Source organism: Corythoichthys intestinalis, chromosome 6, assembly GCF_030265065.1.
Source record: "Corythoichthys intestinalis isolate RoL2023-P3 chromosome 6, ASM3026506v1, whole genome shotgun sequence".
NCBI classification, from domain to species: domain Eukaryota; kingdom Metazoa; phylum Chordata; class Actinopteri; order Syngnathiformes; family Syngnathidae; genus Corythoichthys; species Corythoichthys intestinalis.
Genome location: NC_080400.1, coordinates 48,016,262 through 48,040,568, shown reverse-complemented (window position 1 = coordinate 48,040,568; position 24,307 = coordinate 48,016,262). Strand labels below are relative to the sequence as shown.

Sequence of the window (24,307 nt, the reverse complement as noted above, 5' to 3'; positions counted from 1 at the left end):
GTGGTGCGGATATGAAGCAGGAGACAATTGCAAAAAAATAAAAAGCATTGCTTTCAGCAAAATGATTTAAACAATCTGAGAGAATCCGTCCGCCTACAAGCTTCAATTGTTAAAATTCTAGTCGATTTAATTTGGAACAAGAAACTACTTGTCTGATGTTGAACCACTAACACAAAATCTAATCAATTCAAAGCAGTTTCTAATATAAAGTGTCCACTATGATATGCCACAGCCAACCCCCACCTTTGTTCTCTTAATTCACTTTTTTCTGCTTCGTTTGAGCTGAGTGAGTGTTCAAAGTGAAGGTGAGCCACGCAGAGATTCAAAGAGAAGATAAATCATTACAACCCCATCACTCCTATTGGATTAAATCAGCTACAGGAGACCTGCTGGTTCCAATGGTTTGTTCTGTTTGGGATATGAGGGCTGTATTTAAATTCATTGGTTTAAATTTCTTTGAACTACTGTGAAGGTAGAAACTTTTAAAGGGAATTAAGGTACTCACAAACTCAAGAGTGTGGAAATATCGTATAGTCAGTACAGACTTACAAGACAATTAGTGCATGTCGGGCAGACAAGATTACCTCAGGCTAAATGAGGGTTCCAGGAATAGGCACACCAGCATTATCTGCTTGCCCTGGCTAGAGGCTTGGATTACATTTAGGTTCACCTGTTCGTGCAGACAGTGGAGAGAGTGTCAGGATTGGTCCTTAACCTGCAGACGCGAGAGAAACTAAAGTAGTGAAGGTTAAGCACGGTGTGACTACACTCACAACACAACATGAGGAATTTTTCAAGCATTTAATTCATCTAGACTGGAATGTTTGAATTGTCTTCGTTATCGTAACTTGCTAGTAAATAACACGAGAAAAAAATCGGATCTGTTACAAATTAATATGACATACAGTGGTATGAAAAAGTATCTGAACCTTTTGGAATTTCTCACATTTTTGCATAAAATCACCATAAAATTTGATCTCATCTTTGTCAAAATGACATAGATGAAATTACAGTGTCTGCTTTAACTTAAACTACCCAAACATTTATAGGTGTTCATATTTTAATGAGGATAGCGTGCAAACAATGACAGAAGGGGGAAAAATAAGTAAGTGAACCCTCTGCCTAAGGACACTTAAAGAGCAATTAAAACCATTTTTTACCAAACATTTTTAAGTCAGGTGTGTGCCCAATCACTAATGAGACGGTTTAAAGCTGCCCTGCTCACTATAAAACACACACCTGGTAAGAAATGTCTTGATGAGAAGCATTGTCTGATGTGCATCATGGCTCGGTCAATAGAGTTTTATGAAGACCTGAGATCAAGGAATGTAGATTTGTATAAAGCTGGGAAAGGATACAAAACCATCTCTAAAAGTCTGGATGTTCATCAATCGACAGTCAGAGAAGTTGACTACAAATGGAGAGGGTTTGGCACTGTTGCTTCTCTCCAAAGGAGTGGCCGTGCACCAAAGATGACACCATGAGTTCATCGCAGAATACTCAGAGAGGTAAAAAAGAACACTAGTGTCTGCTAAAGACTGACAGAAATCACTAGCACATTCTAATATCTCTGTGCACACATCAACTATATGTAAAACTATGGCCAAGAATGGTATTCATGGGAGGACTACATGGAGAAACCCACAGCTATCTAAAAAAAACATTGTTGCTCTCTTAATGTTTGCGAAAAGGCCCTTGGACACTCTACAGATGTTATGGCAAAGTATTTTTTTCTGGATTGATGAAACCAAAGTTGACTTGTTTGGGAGTAACACACAACGTCATGTGTGGTGGAAAAATGGAACAGCTCACCAACATCAACACCTTATCCCCACCATGAAGCATGGTAGAGGGGGCGTCATGATTTGGGGCTGTTTTGCTACATCAGGGCCTGGACAACTTGCAATCATTAATGGAAGAATGAATTTAAAAGTTCATCAGGATGTTTTGCAGGAAAACCTGAGGCTGTCTGTCAGACAGTTGAAGCTAAAAAGAGGATGGATGCTGCAATGATCCAAAACACAGCAGTAAATCAACTTCAGATTTGAACCCCATTGAGATGCTGTGGCATGACCTGGAGACAGTGATTCATGGCAGACATTCCAGGAATCTGACTGAACTACAGCAGTTTTGTAGAGAAGAATGGGCCAAGATTAGTCCTGATCAATGTGCCAGACTGATCTGCAGCAAGAGGAAGCGTCTGGTTGAAGTTATTGCTGCCAATGGAAGGGGTGGGGGGTGGGGGGGTGGCACAAAATATTAAATGAAATGGTTCACTTACTTATTTCTCCCCCTTCTGTCATTGTTTGCATACTATCCTCATTAAAATATGACAACCTATAAATGTTTGAGTCGTTTTACTTCAAGCAGATGCTGTTTTTTCATCTGTGTGATTTTGACAAAGATAACATTTGATGACCACTGTAAAAACTGAATAAAATACAAGCAAGTGATTTGACCCATATGATCCTGTACACTGTTTCTTAAAAACTATGTTTTTGTTTGTTTGTTTGTTTTATTACTGAGAGGTGATGATAAGTGGTCGGCATTTCTGCTTCGCTGAGTGTGTCAATCAAATGTTGGAACATTTTCTCGATAGTGAATTTTCAAATTAAATTAAGTTTTTAATTAATTTACCAGAACATGATTGTTTTGTTTTAAAATCATTTTTATATCTTTATTAGGTTATTATGGTGATCCTATTACCTCTTATATTTTTGATCAATTTATACCTTGAAAACAAGTTAACAAGAATAGATTGCGCTTTCCTGCTTCATTGGGAAAAGCAGGGGCTTGTCACCCATTTGAAAGGGAGTTACAGCTGCCAAAGACCAAAACTGAGCCTCTTGCCAATCATGTCATCTTACTGGCAGATCAGTATGCTTGCCAGGAAGTTAGATTTATATGCAGACATTGTGACAGGTTTGCCAAACACACAGGCTGCCAGAAAATGGAATTACTCCAAACAGAGGCGTTATATGAGGTAGCTGGTTGAGTCTTTTGGGAAAATCCAGGTCTTGTTCTGCAAATGTAATTTTTGTAAACCAGCATGTTGTTGTTTTTTTTATGCTGTGTGTAATCTTGTTAAACATGTGAAGAGTGTTTTGAGTTGGGCTGGCTGTTTGTGATTTTTGTTTTCCACTGAAGTTGGTACTTTATGCTTTTGGACATTGTGTGTAAGTATTGTGTGTGTAGGGGCGTGTGCGTGTTTGTCTGCGTGCATGTGTCTGTTAGTTAAGTTTCGGTATGCATGTGCTGAGCCATCTGTTCACCTCTTTATCAGTCGTCTTCCAGTGCCCAGGCTTATCTGTGCACGAGGATAGTGCTGGCCTACTTTAACCTTCTGCTCACTCACTTCATCCAGTCAAGCACAATACTTTAATGTTCATCACTGGTCGCCAGTTATCTTTGAACTGTAAAAGTAATTAACATTTTGCAAAAATATCAGTCCCATTCTTATTTGTCCATCAAACACTGTGCACACTGTTTTGCAAGGTTTGCACGTTTTTGACATGGGGTTGTTCATGCATACCTTACCAATTAAAGTGGTTAGTTGGACCAGTCTTAAACAGGCTATCTTAAGTCTCATGAGGAGGAAGGCTGAATATGCCGATTCTTATGTGATGGGGTGTGACCAAACACCACAAGTAAAGTTGTCAAGGACTGACACTTAAGAATTCACTTGAAATTATATTCATCCTATGCACTGATATATTAGTTGTATTAAGTCTGTTTTAGTCAGTGTGGTAAGGCCCTCTAATTTATTTGCATGGAAACATTTCAGGTAACCAAACCTTGTAATATCTCAAGCTTAAAACAACTTTAAATGCCACACTCAGCTGTTGATCTCGATGTGGTAAGTTGAAGCTTTTATGCAGTATAGTATATATACTCCGGGAGACGGCAGTATGAGGGCTAGTCAAGAGAGTACTGGTTGTAGGTCAACTAGGATGGGTGGGGCAGAGGGGATGAGAGAAAGGATGAGCAAGAGATTTTTAAACCTCTGTCGATGGGCAAATGTTAGGCTGGCATGCTGAGGAGGGTGGAGTGCAGCACCAGGAGATCAGTGGAAAGCAAAGAAATGGATGTAAATAGGTAAAGTCATGTGAGCAAATCATTGGCAGACACTGAGCTGACATCATAGTTTGGGTAAAACAGCAATCCTCAAATCCCTCACGCAATGCGACTACATTTCGACAGATGAAAAGAATAATTTAGTTTTCACAATCAGAGGTTTTACTTAAGGACAGTCCTTGTCTTTCATTTTAAAAATTCTAAGAATTCAGTGAGTTATCTTTGCATAATCTCTGATTAATTATGGGTTGTACAAGTGTGCATTTATTATTCATGTGACAGCATTGAAGTACTAAAATACAATAGCATAAAAGACCAGAATTTGCTTTTACTGTATGTGAAATAAGAGCAACAGCCATTTTATCTCAGAGTGATTCATAAACACACAATTCCCTGATATCTGTTAGTTTATTTCTCTTTTGTTACAATGCATGTAGTTGTCAGACCGGGGGTGGTGGTCCCTCTTTTAAAAAGGGGCCCCTCTTCCCTCTTTTAAAAAGGGGGACCGGAGGCTTCGTTCCAACTATAATGGGATCACACTCCTCAGCCTTCCTGGGAAGGTCTACTCAGGGGTGCTGGAGACGAGGGTCCGTCGGGTAGACGACTCTCGGATTCAAGAGGATCAGTGTGGTTTTTGTCCGGGCAGAACAGTGGATCAGCTCTACACCCTCAGCAGGTTCTCGAGGGTTCATGGAAGTTTGCCCGACCAGTTTACATGTGTTTTGTGGACTTGGAGAAGGCACTCGATCGTGTTCCCCGGGGAGTGCTCCGGGAGTATGGGATATCGGAATCCCAGATACAAGGTGCCCGGTCTCTGTATGACCGGTGTCAGAGTTTGGTCCATGTAGCCTGTTGTAAGTCAGATCCGTATTTCCGTTTTTTGGAGTCTGCCAGAGATGCCCTATGTCACTGGTTCTATTCATCACCTTCATGGAAAGAATATCTAGGCACAGTTGAGGCGCTGAGGGGGTCCGGTTTGATGGCCTCAGTATTGCATCTCTGTTTTTTGTGGATTATGTAGTGTTGCTGGCTTCATCAAACCGTGACCTGCAACTCTCACTGAAACGGTTCGCAGCCGAGTGTGAAGCGGTTGGGATGAGAATCAGCACCTCCAAATCCGAGACTATGGTCCTCAGTTAGGGAAAGGTGGAATGCCCTCTCTGGGTCATGGATGAGGTCCTTCCCCAAGTGGAGGAGTTCATGTATCTTGGAATCTTGTTCCCGAGTGATGGAAAAATGGAACGAGAGATCGACAGGCGAATTGGTGCTGCATCTGCAGTGATGCAGACTCTGCATCGGTCCGTCGTGGTGAAGTGGTAGCTTCGCCTTTCGGCTCAGCCCTCTATTTACCGGTCGATCTACGTTCCTACCCTCACCCATGATCACGAGCCGTGGGTCGTAACCGAATAGGAACAAACAAAATCCCGGATACAAGAGACCAAAATGAGTTTCTTCCGTAGGGTGTCCGGGCACTCCCTTTGAGATAAGGTGAGAAGCTTAGTCATCTGGGAGGGGCTTGGAGTAGAGCCGCTGCTCCTCCACATCGAGAGGAGCCAGATGAGGTGGCTCGGGCATCTGATTAGCATTCCTCTCACCTCACCAGGGAGGCGCCTCCCTGGTGAGGTGTTCCTGGCACGTCCCACGGGGAGGAGGCTGCAACGCTGACCCAAGATACGCTGGGGAGACTACAATATGTCTCCTGGCTGGCCTCGGAACGCCTTGGCATCCCCCAAGAAGAGCTGGCTGACGTGGCTGGGGAGAGGGAAGTCGGTGCTTCCCTTTCGAAGCTGCTGCCCCCGCGACCCGACCTCAGATAAGCGGGAGAAAATGGATGGATGGATGGATGGATGGATGGATGGATGGATGATTGTAGTTGTTGTTGTAATAGTTAACTTGCAGTTGGCTGGCCTCCAGTCAGCTGGGCTAGACTTTCCACCACATGTACATACAGTATGTTGTTGCATGCAACCGGTACACCAGTTGTGTTTTAGACTTATTCACGATAATATTTAGCAGGAAACTTCATGAAAAATTAAAATCTATACCGCATCAAATTTCATGATTATATTGTATTTGGAAAGTGATACCATCCCCATGCTCATTAAGAGCAATGCAAGAATAAGGCACACATGCACATCACATACTGAAATTGACATTTTTTTTTTTTCGATGAAAACACTACAAGACCAAAGCAGAAATTTATATGTTTGCTGTAAATTAGACCAGCCAATCTATCATGCTGGTCAAAGAACTGGTTTGTGATGCTTGAGGAACTTTTTTCTAATTGTGCATCGTCTGGGCATGAAGTACTGGCAGCAGTGGTTGCTCGAATTATACCGTTAAAGAAAAAAACAAAAAACTGTAAACATTTATTGTCAAATGAACAACAAACTATCATAAAAAGAATTAAATTTCATGTATTTATATATGATATAACTCTTGTTTTACATTAAATGACTGTAAAAAGTACCGGTAAATATGCTTAACTGTCTTGATGATGGTGAATTGCTCCCTTTCTTCCTCTTCCCCTTCTCCAACTAGAGTTTGAACTCATGCCCTCATTGTGGCAGTCAGGTTTGCTGACTACTAAGTAGGGCCGCAGCTACCGATTATCTAAGCAATCAGATTACGAACATTGAATGCGTTGCAGAATAGATTTTTAGGATATGTAAAACAAGTGTTTATTTTGGCTCGCTAAGATGACACTTTCAAAAGAGCATTACTTGTGAATACCAAAATAAAAAATCCTGAGTGTTTCTTCAAACAATGCAGGATGTTACTTTCATTTCACAAGAGCAAGAAATGCATTCAAAAAAATTAAAATACCTGAGTTTAGCCGCAAACGGTATAAAAAAAATAAATGAGGCTACAACTCCAACAAAAGAACAATTAGCTAACATGCATAGCAAAAGTCTGCTAGCTTATATGCCAATTTAATTTTTTTTTTTTTTATAATGCTCTTAACAAATTGTTCATACACACATATTCCCACAAAACAACAAAACATGTTTACCTAAAAGTCTAAACTAAATTACCAACAAACATATTAGCGCAAACAAAATATACCTTATGTTGGTTTAACAGGGAGCAGCTGGATACAGACATGTTAGATGAGTTGCGTCATATTCACTGTTGCCACTAGAAGGCAGTGTATCCACTTAAATCAATAAAACTAAACGATCTCATAACAAGCTATTACAATGCCACTCCAATTAAACAAATCCCCAAGGCAGCAAAATTAGATTCAAAGCTTTTTTTCCTAATAGAATTCCTCGAGTTAATCGATTAATCATTGCAGAACTACTACTTAGCCAGTAGCACAGTCTAGCTCATGGGTGGGCAAACTATTCCACAAAGGGCCGCAGTGGGTGCGGGTTTTGGTTGCAACCCATTAAGAGAACACCTTTTCACCAATCTGCTGTTTTACAAGTGCAGTCAGTCGATTGCTGTCAGGTGCTTTGCATTTCTGCTGAAACCGCATTGGTTAAACAATCTGTGCTGGGTCAGTTGGAACAAAGACCAGGACCCACTGCGGCCCTCGAGGACCGGTTTGCCCACCTCTGGTCTAGCTTCAGCTGCCAGTACATTCTTTTAAGCTCTCAGGGAGCCTTGTTTGACTGCTAAGATAACTGTGTGGGTTCAAATGCAGACTGGAGCAGAGGGACATCGAAAAAAGGTGTGACAACACATGACATCACCACCATCAGGACTAGTTACATATTAATTTCATTATGAAATGTAGCAATACTGAATTCTTAGGATTTTCAGTAAAAAAAAAAAAAAAAAACTACAAAAATATCGTAAAGCCTACAATTACAAAAACACTTTTGTTTATACGTGCATTTTATGTTTTTCACAATTTATAAAAGGTAAAATTCTGGCAACCACAGTTGCCAGTATTTTACTTTTTTTTTTTTTTTTTTTTTAAATCAACTTTTCTAAAAGGGTGCAGATTAGACTTGATGTGGGATCGGCGTGGCCAACTGTTACCCCTCCAGCAGGAGATACAAGCATTTTTACGCTCGATCTCTCATCGCTCCCAGACTCTTTTCCTCCCACGTCTATAGAGTGTTATGAAACGAGGAGCCGTTAAATGTGGATCCAAACACAGAAGTTGAAGTTTGTTGTATTTATTACAAAACGAGAACTAAGGGAGCACGCCAGAACACGTGAGACAAAATACAAAAAAAAAAAAAAATGCACAAACCTAGTCGGCAAGAAAACTAAGGAGAAGCGACAAAGGCTGGAAAAAGGCTAAAACAAGTGATGGCAAAGTTCAACAAAAATACTAGCGCTACAACAACGTGATAACAAAGAATACAACCGGTAATGGCAAGTGGAACTCGAGATGACGCACACAGCGGTAAGCAAGCAGGATGGCATGTAATAGTCCGACACTTGCAGATGGTGACAGGCTTCCTTAAATATTGAGCTTTCCTAATGCAGCACAGGTGTGTCACATTACCACGCCCATCTGGCTCAATCAGGAGCTGAATACAGGAAAAAGAACTGAGAATGCAAACAAATATGACATAGAGGTCTCACACACACACACAAAGAAATGCAATTTTAAAAAATGGTGGTTATCGTGTCTGAAAATGGTCCACTCTGAGGTGTCTTATAACTTTTTTTTCCTTTCATTGTTTTGTTGTGGATATGATTCACATAGAGTGAAAGGCAAATAATGACTTTCACACAACATTAACTAGTTTCTTGCTGGCATATACCAACGAGCATTTCGGAATAACCAAGAGGTCTTATATACACTTATTTAAAACCTTATACTTTGCTACAACCCTGCCAACCTGCCCTGTGTTGGCAGTCGGCCCAGTGTAGAGGTGTCCGTAGCTGATCACATCCATAGCATTAGGAGCATATGATCTCTGTGGAAATAAGAACATAACATCAGAATAATTGTAGATGAATCAAAGCTTTTTAACTGTATAAAAGCTTGCCATTTCATACAAATTTTTAATGTATTCCAACATGGTTCAACCTTGAACTTTCCTCTCACACACATATACAGGATATGCGGAAGAAAAAAACAACACTTTTAACTTTTTGACTCCTGGCTCTTGAATGAGCAATACTGGGTTTCTAACACATTGTTTATCCCATCACTCCTCAAGGGCTGTTGCATTGCCTGCAGTGATGGTTTCCATTTGGCCTCCCTAGAAACACTGCTTTTCTTTTCTGCAGTGTCATCAACTAACTTTTAACCATTGAAAATGAGTTCCACCAAAGGGGTTCACAAGATTCATACGAAAAAAAAAAAAGAAAAAAAGAAGTGATTCTGCTTTGAATTTAAATATCATAATGTTGTAGATGGCTGTTCATTTGAGACAGGTTTAACTAAAAACAGAAAGAAAACAAATCCACTGCAATAGGCTACCATCTTATGATGACAAATTTACATAATGCTGCAGATAACTGCCGAGCTCAGCCCGTGGCAAGAATAATCAAAGAAACATTAAGTAATGTAAGTGCTTCATCAAAAGATCAGTATTTCCTGTAATCACTGTTATGAGGTAACCAAAAGACAGTGAGATAAGCATAGTGCAGCATCTTTATAAAGTCATCTGCTCTAGACAACAAAATGATCTGGCGGACCATTCGTGACATTTGAAAAAATGGGGCAGCCTGGCTAAGCTAGTGGAGTAGTTGTCTCCAGCAAACCAAATAATGCGGGTTTTATACTCCGCCCTTGTGACCCATGTTGTAGTATGCTTGAGCAAAATACCGAACCCCCATTTGCTCCTGATGCATCATCGGCAGTGTTTGAATGAGGAGATAGTGTCATAATGTTTTCAGTACCTTGAAGCTAGAAAAGCACAATACAAGTGAAAGCCCATGTATCCAGCTTATTTTTTTAAGAATTTCAAAAGCTTTCAGGAATTTTCGACTCAAAGTTAGGAATGAAATTGATCAACTTTCCATATCATATGCCAGGTTTTTGATGTTTCCAGTGACAACATTTGAATATTATCATTAGTAAACCAACACTGGTGAGGGTTGCTGATTAATCTATTGACTTATAGCTTTTATTGGTTCCTGATGCCTTTATAGTCCAATGACACCAAAACCAAAAGAAGTAGCAGCATTATGCACCATTCACAATCATGAGACATTGTGGTCATGCTTTCTGTCATCCTTGCTGAGTCTTGTGTCTTCAAAAGGCTAACAAAAAGTCACAGGTTTTACTGTATGAAAGCATGCTGCATCTGATTTGGTTTCACAACAGGGACCTTAGTCCAAATAGGACCACAACATTATCCAAGTGCAGAGAAACCTCTGGACAATAATGATAAGATGTGCCAACCATAGCTGTCTCATCAAACCCACCCACATCATTATTTATTATATTTTCTGGGTCTGGTGGGTACTTCAGGGAAGAAAAGTAAGTAAAGTATTTAAAGTGCCTGCGACACGATTAAAAAAAAAAAAAAAAATCTTAATTAGCATTATTATATGAATTGAAATCATATTTTGAGACTATTCGACCACAAACATCAATTTGGAAAAGCACAGATGACGAGAAAAGAGTCTTTTAATCTGCTGTTTAGCCCCGCCTGTCATTATAGTACTCCAGCGTCTCCGTCTGGGTGATGATGTCGGCAGAGTAACGATTTCAGCTGATTTAGAATTCAGCCCAGAACAAGGAAAATGCGACAGAGAGCAGCAAAATGTCATCATTGTTTTTATCTCTCAAATATTTTTACAGGACATTCTTTTTATGTAAGTATTTTTTCCCCAATTGCTAAATAAATTGTATGGTCATCACAAATAACAGTCTTGTACTAAATAGAATATGAAATATTAAAAATGCATTTATTTAGTACAACAGGGCTAAATTACTGCATAATGGTCAAAACTGCCAACTTCTTAAACCTCCTGAACGGTATTTTATGCCACCCGAGTTAGTGCGGCCTTTGTCATTCCCCTGCCCCAGCTTTGGAGATGGAGGAAAGAGCGTAAACAAAACAGGAGGCGTGAGAGCTAGGCGACATGCTAACCCGAACCCAGCAGCTCTTCCAGATCTTTTCCTCGCCTTTCGAAAACAAAAAATCACGCAAAACTACCCCGACTCTTGTCACACACAGCTCGGGGTTGATTGTCTTCACCGATCTGCCAGCCCCCAGCGGCGAGCAAGTTTCGGCTCATTGTTCTGCTGCAGTCCCGGCAGGCAGGCATTGCTCGTCACTGGAGACGCAGAGAAGAATGAACGGCGAAAATGGCGCATTCTCGGTGGACTAACCGGCCAGCGTCGGAGCGCTTGGCTGCCCGAGCCATAGCTTAGTGTAGTGCTCTCTATGCGGGCACGTGAAGACAGCCGAGGGGGGTCGAAATCTCGACACAATCTAGAACCGGAGACGAGAGCGGGGGGCTCCCCGGGCCCAAGCCGAGGATAGTGCTCCATATGCCTTTATCGGCCGGCGACCATGGTGTGCGACAAGCCGCCAATTGTCGACCGAGTGGCCTTCTCAGTGGACAGGGAGCATTGTAACTCACAAATGCAAGCCACCCCCTTATTAAAACATTTGCCATGATCCCAGTGTTACACATAACATAAAACACGTAGCTTACTCACTTAGTCATCCGTCCAATGGTCTCTTGATTGTCTGACTTGTTTTGACCATTGGTCACGGTGAACAGGATCTTTCGGAAAACCAAAAAGCCTCAAAACACCTCTCCCTGTGTAGCAAAAAAAGTTTGCAGCACATTGGGCTGGCGTGATGCAAAAAATAAACGAATCAAATAGCAAAATCAGCTGACTCCGCAGTCCTTCTGCATACGATATTAATGGCAGTATTGTGAAGTTAATCTGACGTCAGATTCGCCTTCCTTGCTCAATCCGAGACCATGTCTGGAAGTCTCTCATGTTCGTAGCGCGGGATTCAAAAAATGTAATAAATGTATTGATCGCTTTCCCACACATCCAAGCGGTCCATTTCATTCGGGAGCATAAAATACCACGTGTAATATGAAATAAACATGCTTTTTGTGTCTCATAGACACTTTAAGTGTACAAATCACATACTTCGGAGACCTCTGATAATGGAGAAAATCATTTTCAAACACAAAAAAAGACATTGTGTGACAAATGGCAGTCACGCCACACGCGTACAGCATTAAGCGCATACACTTAAAATAGGTAAAAAGCAGCTAAGAAAATAGGCACACACTTTTTACAGTTCCTGTACCTTTTCAATCTGTTGCCGTTGTTCTCCGTGTCAAAGACTGCTTTCCATCCTGGGTTCATTTAAGCGTGTGATTGATAGTTTGATCGTATCTCTGAGTGCAAACAAAATTCACGTTATAAGGGGAAAACTGAGACATCGATTTACATCGATATACAGTGGGGTAAAAAGTATTTAGTCAATCACTAATTGTGCAAGTTCTCCCACTTGAAAATATTAGAGAGGCCTGTAATTGCCAACATGGGTAAACCTCAACCATGACAGACAGAATGTGAAAAAAAAAACAGAAAATCACATGGTTTGATTTTTAAATCATGGTGGAAAATAAGTATTTGGTCAATACCAAAAGTTCATCTCAATACTTTGTTATGGACCCTTTGTTGGCAATAACGGAGGCCAAACGTTTTCTGTAACTCTTCACAAGCTTTTCACACACTGTTGCTGGTATTTTGGCCAATTCCTCCATGCAGATCTCCTCTAGAGCAGTGATGTTTTGGGGCTGTTGTTGGGCAACACGGACTTTCAACAAACTCCACAGATTTTCTATGGGGTTGAGATCTGGAGACTGGCTAGGCCACTCCAGGACCATGAAATGCTTCTTACGAAGCCACTCCTATGTTGCCCTGGCTGTGTGTTTGGATCATTGTCATGCTGAAACACCCAGCCACGTCCCCTCTTCAATGCCCTTGCTAATTGAAGGAGATTTTTACTCAAAATCTCTCGATACATGGCCCCATTCATTCTTTCCTTTACACAGATCAGTCGTCCTGGTCCCTTTGCAGAAAAACAGCCCCAAAGCATGATGTTTCCACCCCCATGCTTCAAGTGGGTATTGTGTTCTTGGGATGCAATTCAGTATTCTTTCCCTTCTAAACACGAGAACCTGTGTTTCTACCAAAAAGTTATATTTTGGTTTCATCTGACCATAACACATTCTCCCAGTCCTCTTCTGGATCATCCAAAATGCTCTCTAGCAAACCGCAGACAGGCCTGGACGTGTACTGGCTTCAGCACGGGGACACATCTGGCAGTGCAGGATTTGAGTCCCTGGCGGCGTATTGTGTTACTGATAGTAGCCTTTGTTATTGTGGTCCCAGCTCTCTGTAGGTCATTCATTAGGTCCCCCCGTGTGGTTCTGGGATTTTTGCTCACCGTTCTTGTTATCATTTTGACGCCACGGGGTGAGATCTTGCATGGAGCCCCAGATCGAGGGAGATTATCAGTGGTCTTGTATGTCTTCCATTTTCTAATAATTGCTCCCACAGTTGATTTCTTTACACCAAGCGTTTTACCTATTGCAGATTCAGTCTTCCCAGCCTGGTGCAGGTCTGCAATTTTGTCTCTGGTGTCCTTTGAAAGCTCTTTGGTCTTGGCCATAGAGGAGTTTGGAGTGTGACTGACTGAGATTGTGGACAGGTGTACCAATAATGAGTTAAAACAGGTGCCATTAATACAGGTAATGAGTTGAGTCTCGTCAGACCTCGTTAGACTTCGTTAGAAGAAGTTAGACCTCTTTGACAGCCAGAAATCTTGCTTGTTTGTAGGTGACCAAATACTTATTTTTCCACTCTAATTTGGAAATACATTCTTTAAAAATCAAACAATGTGATTTTCTGTGGTTTTATTCCACATTCTGTCTCTCATGGTTGAGGTTTACCCATGGTGACAATTACAGGCTTCTCTAGTCTTTTTAAGTAGGAGAACTTGCACAATTGGTGGTTGACTAAATATTTATTTGCGCTTCTGTATTATCTTGACTAGGCATGTGCCGGTTACCGGTTTCACGGTTTACCGTGGTGTGAAAACGTCGCGGTTTCAAAACCACTAAAATTTTCCGTCAGACCGTAGGACGGTATTCGCTATTTTTCTTGTGTCAAAAATGCAGCCAGAAGCGGCTTGGCGCAGCAGCGCTCACCCCCTCCCGTTTGTTGCTGTGTGTGAGAGTGACGCTATCGGCTACACAGCCAGCTAACCCAAAAACAATTACTCCAAACATGAGGCGTACTGTTCTTCAATTTATTGAGCTCTCAAATCGTGGTAAGTTTAATATACAAAATGAATACATTTAAAATGTTGTACAATTAGATTTTTCCATGTGAGTAGCTGCCACAGATTAGCACCATGGAAAAAGTTCGCCAAAAACAAAACACACATTTTCCTTTCAAATTCTATATACAAACTAAGTAAAAGCTTACAAAGATGAATGTTAGCTTAGGCTCAGCTGGGAGAGCAACTTCGTTGAGTGTTACAGCCGCAGAGTGAGAAAACAAGCTTGATTCGCTTGAATGAAGGGGAAAAAGTGACAGCATCAAAGATCGCTAATTGCGAACGATGATCTTGCCCTAAGCACAAATCCACGTTCGCTGGATCAAGGTGAGGTCTCACTCCCAATGTGTTTTTTTTTTGTTTGTTTTTGTTTAGATGAAACCTTTCCACAACAATATTGACATTTTAACTAACTTATACATTTTTACCTAACTTATGAATTCCTTATGTTCTTTTTAACACAAAGGCATGACATCATGTAGACTAGAGTTGACACAGTGGCTGAAAATGTCGAAACTTCACTTAAGCTTTTCCACCCTCAAAAAAAAGACATGCAGTATAATTTTTTAAAAATTTTATTCAGAAGTGTTTTTACTTTATAGAATTTTTTTTGTTCTTGCTGTAATCTTGTGCAACTTGAGCTGTGGCTGTGAGTATAGTCTATAAGTTATATTTATTTTAATTTTATTTCAAATATTTTTTTATTGATAATTTATTTATTTTAACAATATATTCATGTTCCAATTTGCAACTATGGTCTGAAAAAAAAATCCTGTTTAATGGAAAAAAGTTTTTTTTTTTACCTATACATCTCAAAATTTTTGGGAGCTATAATTGCAATACCGTGATACCGTGAAACCGCGGTATTTTTGCTCACGGTTATCGTACCGTCAAAATCTCATACCGGCACATGCCTAATCTTGACACAGTCAAATCTTTAAAAAACACAAAACATCAATCAGCATTATCATCTATCATCATATATATATACTGGACTGTCTCAGAAAATTAGAATACACAATATTCTAATTTTCTGAGACAGTCCTGTATATTGTTCTATGTAAAGGACGTCAGCCAAGGTCGGCCCCCCACATTTTTACCACGCCAAATCTGGTCCCCTTTGCAAAAAGTTTGGACACCCCTGCTTTAAATGGTGGATTAATGTACAGGACTGTCTCAGAAAATTAGAATATTGTGTATTCTAATTTTCTGAGACAGTCCAGTATACATATATATATAATTGACCTAAAGCAAATAGAAAAATACTTTGGCGTTGGACACGTTTCCTGGAAGTGAAAACCACAACCAGGTGGACATCTTCGTAACAGTGGCCGAGACTGGTTGCCTGGCACAGCCAGACTATTCTCCCTGTATTTTTCAAACACTGTGAGAAATAGTCTCGGACCCAGCTCATTAACGGCCTCTCGAGCAAGGTACAAAATCAATCGTCCAATCCGATTCGTTTATTTGCGTGACGTGTTCTTAACGAGTAACGTCACTCTTGTGCGCGTGTCTACAACAACACAGATGGCAAACGGGAGAGCCGAGAATATGTGCCAATCCGCGGTAAAACCAGTTTTAAATTACCAAAAACACATCAAAACAAGTCATCGACAACAGTCAACATGGCTCGCGCTAGCCATGTTGAATAAACTTGCTAATAATAAACATGCTAATGACTTGTTGCTTTAACAACGTCACGTCTGCCCGTCGCCGATTGGTCCACTCCGCTGTCTGTTTCCTGTGGCTTGCTCAGCCCTCGGAATTTGATCTGCCGGCCGGTCGCCAGACTCAATCGCTGGAACAGTCTGGTATACAGGGCAATGAGACTGGTTGAGCTTCGCTCTCAATTAAGTGGCGCACATTTGACAGGCCAAAAAGCACCAGATGCAAGTTAAACTGGTTGCGCGCATTATCTCATGTGAGTGACTTGGACTACCACACAGTTAACTTTCGTGGTTTGATTTTCCCAACGCATTTTGAAATGCTATTGGGTTATGGTTAGGTCTAACCTAACTAAGGTTAGGCTCACCGAACCACTAGTTCAGTGAGAAGAGGCTAACGGGATGTCTTCCCAAGCATTGCTGAGTCTCGAAAGACAAGCTCTAAAGTCATCTAGGTATAATCCAGAACAGGCCGACCACTGATGAACGCTGAATTGAAGCATATTATTGTGATGTACACCGTATGTTTGCAGTGTCCAAGATCAGGCTGTCAATGCATGAGCAGCTTGTCACAACTCATTAAAGTCAGGCAAGCCAACAGGTTCCACACTTAAGATGGTAGACTCAGCAGAGAGCCAGATGCGCCCATCTAAGGAACCGGATCTGGCTCGTGAGCCATAAGTTCCCAACCTCTGTTTTATTAAATAAAGCCTACGGCTAATGTGAGCATCAGACTGATGCCTTTGAGGAAGCTTTGTGCAGGATGCTCCTTATCTGGTACATTTTCCTTTTTATCATATTCTCCATTTTCCTTTCTCTCTTTTGTTCTTTTTCTTTCTTTCTTTCTTTCTTTCTTTCTTTCTTTCTTTCTTTCTTTCTTTCTTTCTTTCTTTCTTTCTTTCTTTCTTTCTTTCTTTCTTTCTTTCTTGCTTTCTTGCTTTCTTTCTTTCTTTCTTTCTTTCTTTCTTTCTTTCTTTCTTTCTTTCTTTACCATATGAGCATGACATTTGAGAGGAATATCTTTAGTAAAAAGGCCTGAATAATTTAAATGCATTTTCATGACTTTATCAATGATGAGTGGGTAGTCGACCTCCCTTGTGTCAACAGTTAGTGTATATAACATCCCATCTCTTCCAGCAAAAATAAAGCGTGGGAAGTCATGCAGGTTGCAGCCAGACCAAGAAGGCAACAGACAGTAAAGGAAACTTAGTGTTCCAGAGGCGAAAGCGGATAAAAAATACCATGTATTTTTTGAGATAGCCCAAAAAGAAATAAGCCAAGAACCATATTTAGTGGTCAGTTCTGAGGCTTTTGGCTTGACTCCTGCATGCAAAGAGCAAAATCAAAATCAGACATCACCACTAACAAAGAGGATTAACAGGACATGATCAATTATCTTTAATTCAATCAGGGGCATCATCCCCCTCATCTTTTGATAAGATGAAGTCATTGAGGGTTTCAGACATGGCTTGTGGGGGTAGGTGTAACTTAGTTTAGGCTGTAATTTCTTTAGCCGAACTAGAAATAGGTTGTGCATGTTCATGTTTGTCTTTGTGAGTCTGGTATATCTGGCGGCTGTGTCCAGATGAGAAAGCTAGCTCCTTAGCTCCTTGCTTTGTAGGGTGTAAATTATTTTCTTACCACATATATCAAGCTTTTGATTCCTTGCTACAATAAAATAGCCCCCTTTGTGAGGTTAAGTTTGTTGTTTTTAGTATTCTCTTTTTTCATGACATATTTTAATCTGTATATGTCTGTATAAAATAAAATCATGTGTAGGAGCTTGCTTGAGGAATCATGTCTGTCTTTAAAGATGATAAACAGATGAATGTAAATAGAAAAGAGCCTTGGGCAAACATGGCTGTTATCTTGTAAAATATGGTACAGTATCCAGCACAAAATTCTTGGTCAGTAGTGAATATGAGAAAACTTTCATCAATAAGATTGAATGTTAAAAAACAATGTTCATTTTCCATTAAAAAAATGTAAAAAAAACAAAAAAAACAAAACCAAAACAATATTCATCTTACATTAAAAAAAAAAAAAAAAAAAGAATAAAACACAGGCTCCTTTTGTGACCACAGTGAAATGTGTGCTGACAGACTCCAATATTTTGGTTTTCCTCAATTTTACTCCGTGGTCTGGTCACTCAACTTATTTGCTTGGAAAACAAATGAATGTCGTAACTAGAGATGAATCAGGAGTGTGGGAGAAGGATGAGTAAAAAGCATGTTCACAGTGCTAACAATAATCTGTTATTGGTTCACAATCACAGTAGGGGTGCAACTAATGATTTTTTTTTTTTTTTTTTTTTTTTTACCAGCGATTAATCGGACAATTAATTAAACGATTAATCAGATAAATGTCAGTTTTTTCAGTGTCCTTCACAGTTTAACTTGAAGTTATTTTAGTCATGTTTTAAGTTACAATGAAGCCAAAATGGATGGCCATCCTTCGAAAATAATATTTTATTACAGCTTCCTGACTGAACTGTAGTCTACAACTGTACTGTTTTTTTTTTTTTTTTAAATATAGGTTCTGAATATAAAACATAAAAATAATTTCTCAGTACACAAATAAAAAAAGAATCCGATTCGTACTAAAAAAAAGTGATTTTTTTTTTCTTGTGGGCAAAGTATATAAATTGTATCAGTGACTCGCTTATTTTCTTTAAATAAACTAAACAACAAAATCGATTAAGGAGGAAGCAGACTGTAATGAATCAGTTTTCTTTATCAAACAATTGATCATAAAACCAATGTCCAAGTCCAATTTCAAATTACTCTCTTGTATGACAATTTACAATTTGAATGGGAGTTTGTGTTGAAAGGAGACTGTAAGCTGCTATATGTGTGTGTTTTTTTTATATAAAGAAACTAGACAACTTTACTATCTAACAATAACTCAAGGGCTACGATGCTTCTCCAAAACACAATACAAAGGGACACTTAAGACACTAATTTGCATAATAGTGAACTAGCTTAGCGTTCTGTGCTAAGTAGTAACGTTTCACCAACAAAGAATATAAACAATACAATTTGCTTCATTTATTCACCTCTGACAGAAACACACTGGATCTAACAACACAAAAAAACATTGAACTCTCGACATTTCTAATATTATTGATTCAGCATCCCAATGTGAATGTAGCAGTGAACTCTCTCTCTCATGCTCTAATCACTGGCGCGTGGGCTGAGCCTCACATTACAGACAAACAAGGACCCAAACAGGACTGCTCATAACTGCCGCCAAAAATCAATTCTCTAATACATTGCAACTTTAATTGATTTGAATAGATTTAATCAATTTGTTGTTGCAGCCTTAGTTCACAGACACCTATCTGCTTTGTTCTTGTCACTATTTATATTATATTTTAGTGTTTGGTTGCTTTCATTTGTGTTTCCAGATGGTAATTGAAGGGCTCATTTTTGAACTGTTGTCTCAGAGTGGCCATTGTACTTTTGTGTGCAATCGAGTCACCATGAGAAAAGAGTGCTTGCTTCCATGTTGAAACAAGAACAAAATAAAAGTTTCCAAAGCTCGAAAGACAACCTGGTATCCCTGCCTTTATGAAAGAAGAGGGAAAATCTACTGGTGGGAAGGGAATATTATGGGTGCTGTTCCACCGTAAATGTTAATAGCCGCACCAAGCCAACATAACTTCATTCATCAACTTTACATGTTGCCTCTAGTTGCAAGAGAAGTGCAGGCAACAGAGCTATTTTCTTGTGACAACATACAGTAGTTTCTGCGTTCGGAAATTTTATTTTGGTGAGAAAAGTGTTTCGGAACAAAACGGAAACCACATTTTTAGTCACATTTCGGCCAAAGTTTTGAGGCCACTGAATTTGTCTATTTAAAACTCACACATAGGGAGTCTTCCGTACAAAACGTCACCGTCCAAAGTCCAGAATTATGTCACCATTTTAGTTACCGCTATTTTTTTTACTATAGCCACCACTTTCCCCTACCTGATCCCTGCGGTTTACAGTCCAGTGCAGCTAATTTATGGATTGTAATAGGCTAATGAGGCACATGTCTGTAAATGTCCCATAATGTAATGTGGACACCTATGGCTTGTCGTCCAGTATGTCTCATAGTCCGATGTTATAGTAATTAATTGTTTAACATCACAAAATAATGATGGGTTGACATGGAATATTATGAATTGTGTTATTTTGTTGCAGTGTATCACAAAAGTGAGTTCACCCCTCACATTTCTGCACATATTTAAATATATCTTTTCGTGGGACAACACTGACAAAATGGCACTTTGACTGAATGAAAAGTAGTGTGTGCAGCTTATACAATAGAGTTAATTTATTTTCCCCTAAAAATAACTCGAAATATAGCCATTAATATCTAAACCCCTGCCATCATAAGTGAGTACACCCCTTAGTGAAAGTTGTCAATATTAATCTACAGTACAACATATGAACTGTCAATATTTAGTGTGGCCACCACTACTATCCAGAACTGCCTTTAGTCTCCTGGCCATGGAGTTGACCAGAGCTTCACAGGTTTGGACTGGAATGCTCTTCCACTCCTCCATGACAAGGTTGCGGAGCTACCGGATATTTGAGACTTTGCGCACCTCCACCTTCCGCTTGAGGATCCCCTAAAGATGTTCTATTGGGTTCAAGTCAGGAGGTATGCTTGGCCAGTCCATCACCTTTACCGTCAGCCTCTTCAGTAAAGCAGTGGTCAACTTGGAGGTGTGTTTGGGGTCATTGTCATGCTGGAACACTGCCCTGTGACCCAGTTTCTAGAGGGAGGGGGATCATGCTCTGCTGCAGTATTTCACAGTACATGTTGGAGTTCATGTTTTCCTCATTGGAGTGTAACTCTCCAACACCTGCAGCACTCATGCAGCCCCAGACCATGACATTCCCACCACCATACTTGACTGTAGGCATGACACACTTATCTTTGTACTCCTCACCTAGTCGCCGCCACACATGCTTGAGACCATCTGAACCAAACAAATTAATCTTCGTCTCATCAGACCATAGGACATGGTTGCAGTAATCCATGTGCTTTGTTTACATGTCTTAGGCAAACTGTTTGCGGGCTTTCTTATGTACCGTCTTAAGATGAGGCTTCCTCCTGGGGTGACAGCAATGCACACCAATTTGATGTAGAGTGCGGCATAGACATGTGCCGGTTACCGGTTTCACGGTTTACCGTGGTGTGAAACGTTGCGGTTTCAAAACCACTAAAATTTTCCGTCATACCTTAGTACGGTATTCGCTATTTTTCATGTGCCAAAATGCAGCCGAAGTGGCTTGGTGCGGCAGCGCTCACCCCTTCCCGTTTGTTGCCTTGAGTGTCAGTGATGCTATTCTGCTAAACAGCCAGCAAACCCACAAACAAATCCTCCAAACACAAGGCGTACTTTTCTTCAATTTATTGAGCTCTCAAATCGTGGTGAAATATACAAATGAATACATTTAAAACGTTGTACAATTGTATTTTTCCACGTGTGATTAGGTTCAACAGGATAGCAGTAGCGCCATTAAAAAGTTCGCCAAAAACAAAACGCACATTTTCCTTTCAAATTCAATATACAAACTAACTAAAACTTACAAAGACGAAAGTTAGCCTAGGCTAAGCTGGGAGAGCAGCTTCGTTGTGGTTTTATGACTCACAGCCGCTGAGTGAGAGACAAGCTTGAATGAAGGGGGGGGGGGGGGGGGGGGGGAGAGAGAGAGAGAGAAAAAGAATCGCGTCAAAGATCGCTAATTGAGAAAAGGAGGTCTCACTCCTCACTTTTTTTTTTTTTAGATGAAACCTTTCCTCAACAATATTTACATTTTAACTAATTTATAAAACTAACTTATACATTTTCAACTAACTTATTAACTTATGAATTCTTTGTTCTTTTTAACACAAAGGCATGGCATCATGTAGACTAGAGTTGACACAGTGGCTGAAAATGGCGAAACTTCACTTGAGCTTCCCCCTTAAAAAAAGTCATACAGTATACTGGACTGTCTCAGAAAATTAGAATACACAATATTCTAATTTTCTGAGACAGTCCTGTATATTGTTCTATGTAAAGGACGTCAGCCAAGGTCGGCCCCCCACATTTTTACCACGCCAAATCTGGTCCCCTTTGCAAAAAGTTTGGACACCCCTGCTTTAAATGGTGGATTAATGTACAGGACTGTCTCAGAAAATTAGAATATTGTGTATTCTAATTTTCTGAGACAGTCCAGTATATCTTTAATTTTATTTAGAAGTGTTTTTACTCTTTATAGCAATTATTTTGTTCTTACTCTAATATTGAGCAACTTGAGCTGTGGCTGTGGGTATAGTCTAGGTTCTATTTATTTTAATTTTATATAAAATATGTTATTTTTTGTTTATTTATTTTCACTTTATATTCATGTTCCTATTTGCAAATATGTTTTGAAAAAAAATCCTGTTCAATGTAAATTTTTTTTTTTTTTTAAACCCATACATCTCAAAATTTTGGAGCTATAATTGCAATACCGTGATACCGTGATACCGTGAAACCACGGTATTTTTGCTCACGGTTATCGTACCGTGAAAATCTCATACCGGCACATGCCTAGTGCGGCATATGGTCTGAGCAATAACAGGCTGACCCCCAACCTCTTCAATCTCTGCAGCAATGCTGACCGCACTCCTGCGACGACTTTTCAAAGAAAGCATTTGGATGTGACGCTCAGCACCTGCGCTCAGCTTCTTTGGACGACCAACCCGAGGCCTGTTCTGAGTGGTCCCTGCTCTTTTAAAACGCTGGATGATCTTAGCCATTGTGCTGCAGCTCAGGTTCAGGGTGTTGGCAATCTTCTTGTAGCCTTGGCCCTCTTCATGTAGCGCAACAATACGTCTTCTAAGATCCTCAGAGAGTTCTTTGCCATGTGGTGCCATGTTGGAACTTTCAGTGACCAGTATGAGTGAGTGTGAGAGCTCCACTACAAATTTGAACACACCTGCTCCCTATGCCCACCTGGTTCTAGTAACACTAACGAGTCACATGACATTTTGGAGGGAAAATGACAAGCAGTACACAATTTGCACATTTAGGGATGTAGTTTCTAAGGGGTGTACTCACTTTTGTTGCCAGGGGTTTAGATATTAATGGATATATTTTGAGTTATTTTGAGGGGAAAATAAATTAACTATTACATAAGTTGCACACAGACTACTTTTCATGTTGTCAAAGTGTCATTTGGTCAGTGTTGTCCCATGAAAAGATATACTTAAATATCTGCAGAAATGCAAGGGGTGTACTCACTTTTGTGATACACTGTATATTTTTTATTTCTAAACTAATAAAATATACAAGAAATGATGTAATTTTAAGGATTTTGTGTGTTGTTTGTTTAATTAAATTATGCAGATACAATTGTTTATTACATCCGTAAATTATCTTGTGTACAAAGTCACTGATCATTTTGAACTTTCCCCTACAGCGAGTGTACAGGCACTGGATGTGATGGTGTCACAGAGCAGTATCCAGGTAGCCCGAGGCCAAGCAGCCGTCCTGCCTTGCTCCTTCACCACCAGCGCTGCTCTCAACAACCTCAACATCATCTGGATGGTGATTCCACTATCCAATGCCAACCAGCCAGAACAGGTGCAGTCACTTACAAACACTCAATAACTCACTCACTCACCCATAGTGCGCTCAATTCCGTAGCTGATAAGTGAAGAAACAGTGAGTTAAAGGTGTAATGCAGAGAAGATGTAGTCAAGCAGCCTGGGGGATAGTTGAGATTATTCTAACTCCCTTTCCCATGTAACCTCACTGCATGTGCCTCATGTGGATGGCTGCTTTCGCCTGACATCTTTGCAGTCAAAACAGGTACATATGATTCTAATGTTGGTTTGTAACAAGGTGTGTTCAGATAAAGCCTTTAGAGCATTTCTGACAACAGACATGTCGTATGTACAGTTAAATTATAATATACTTTGGCAATTCCCTACAATCTAATGACTTTCATTACCAGATAAAACTTTATAACTGTACTGAAAAGAGAATTGAACTAGATCAAACAGTGATGTGTCTCTAACATGTACATTTTTTAAGGGCCTATTAGTTGATCTGCAGGAGTGCCTAGTGAAGTATGTAGAGTAGATTCACTTTTGAGACTGTAAGTCAAGTTACTCTACAAACTCTAAAATTTGAATTAAACATTAAAAATATAAGCTATTATTTTTAGTTATTAATATTTTTATGTTGTATACAGCACATACACAGTTTGTGGAAAGAATGGCTGGTCTCCGTATTTGTTTTAATCATAAAAAAAAAAAAAAAAAAAAAACAATGAGATACAGCAAGAAACCCATTTA

The 24,307-nt window shown here is 39.9% G+C and overlaps 1 protein-coding gene across 1 annotated transcript in view; it reads left to right on the top strand.

Annotated features, from left to right (window-relative positions):
* The window catches only part of igsf11 (immunoglobulin superfamily member 11), a 194,016-nt gene that overhangs the window by 137,035 nt on the left and 32,674 nt on the right, over positions 1-24,307 (top strand). Inside the window, exon 3 of the mRNA XM_057839955.1 lies at positions 23,428-23,591. Within this exon, the coding sequence (XP_057695938.1) occupies positions 23,428-23,591 (164 nt within the window). The remainder of the gene's footprint in view (positions 1-23,427; positions 23,592-24,307) is intronic.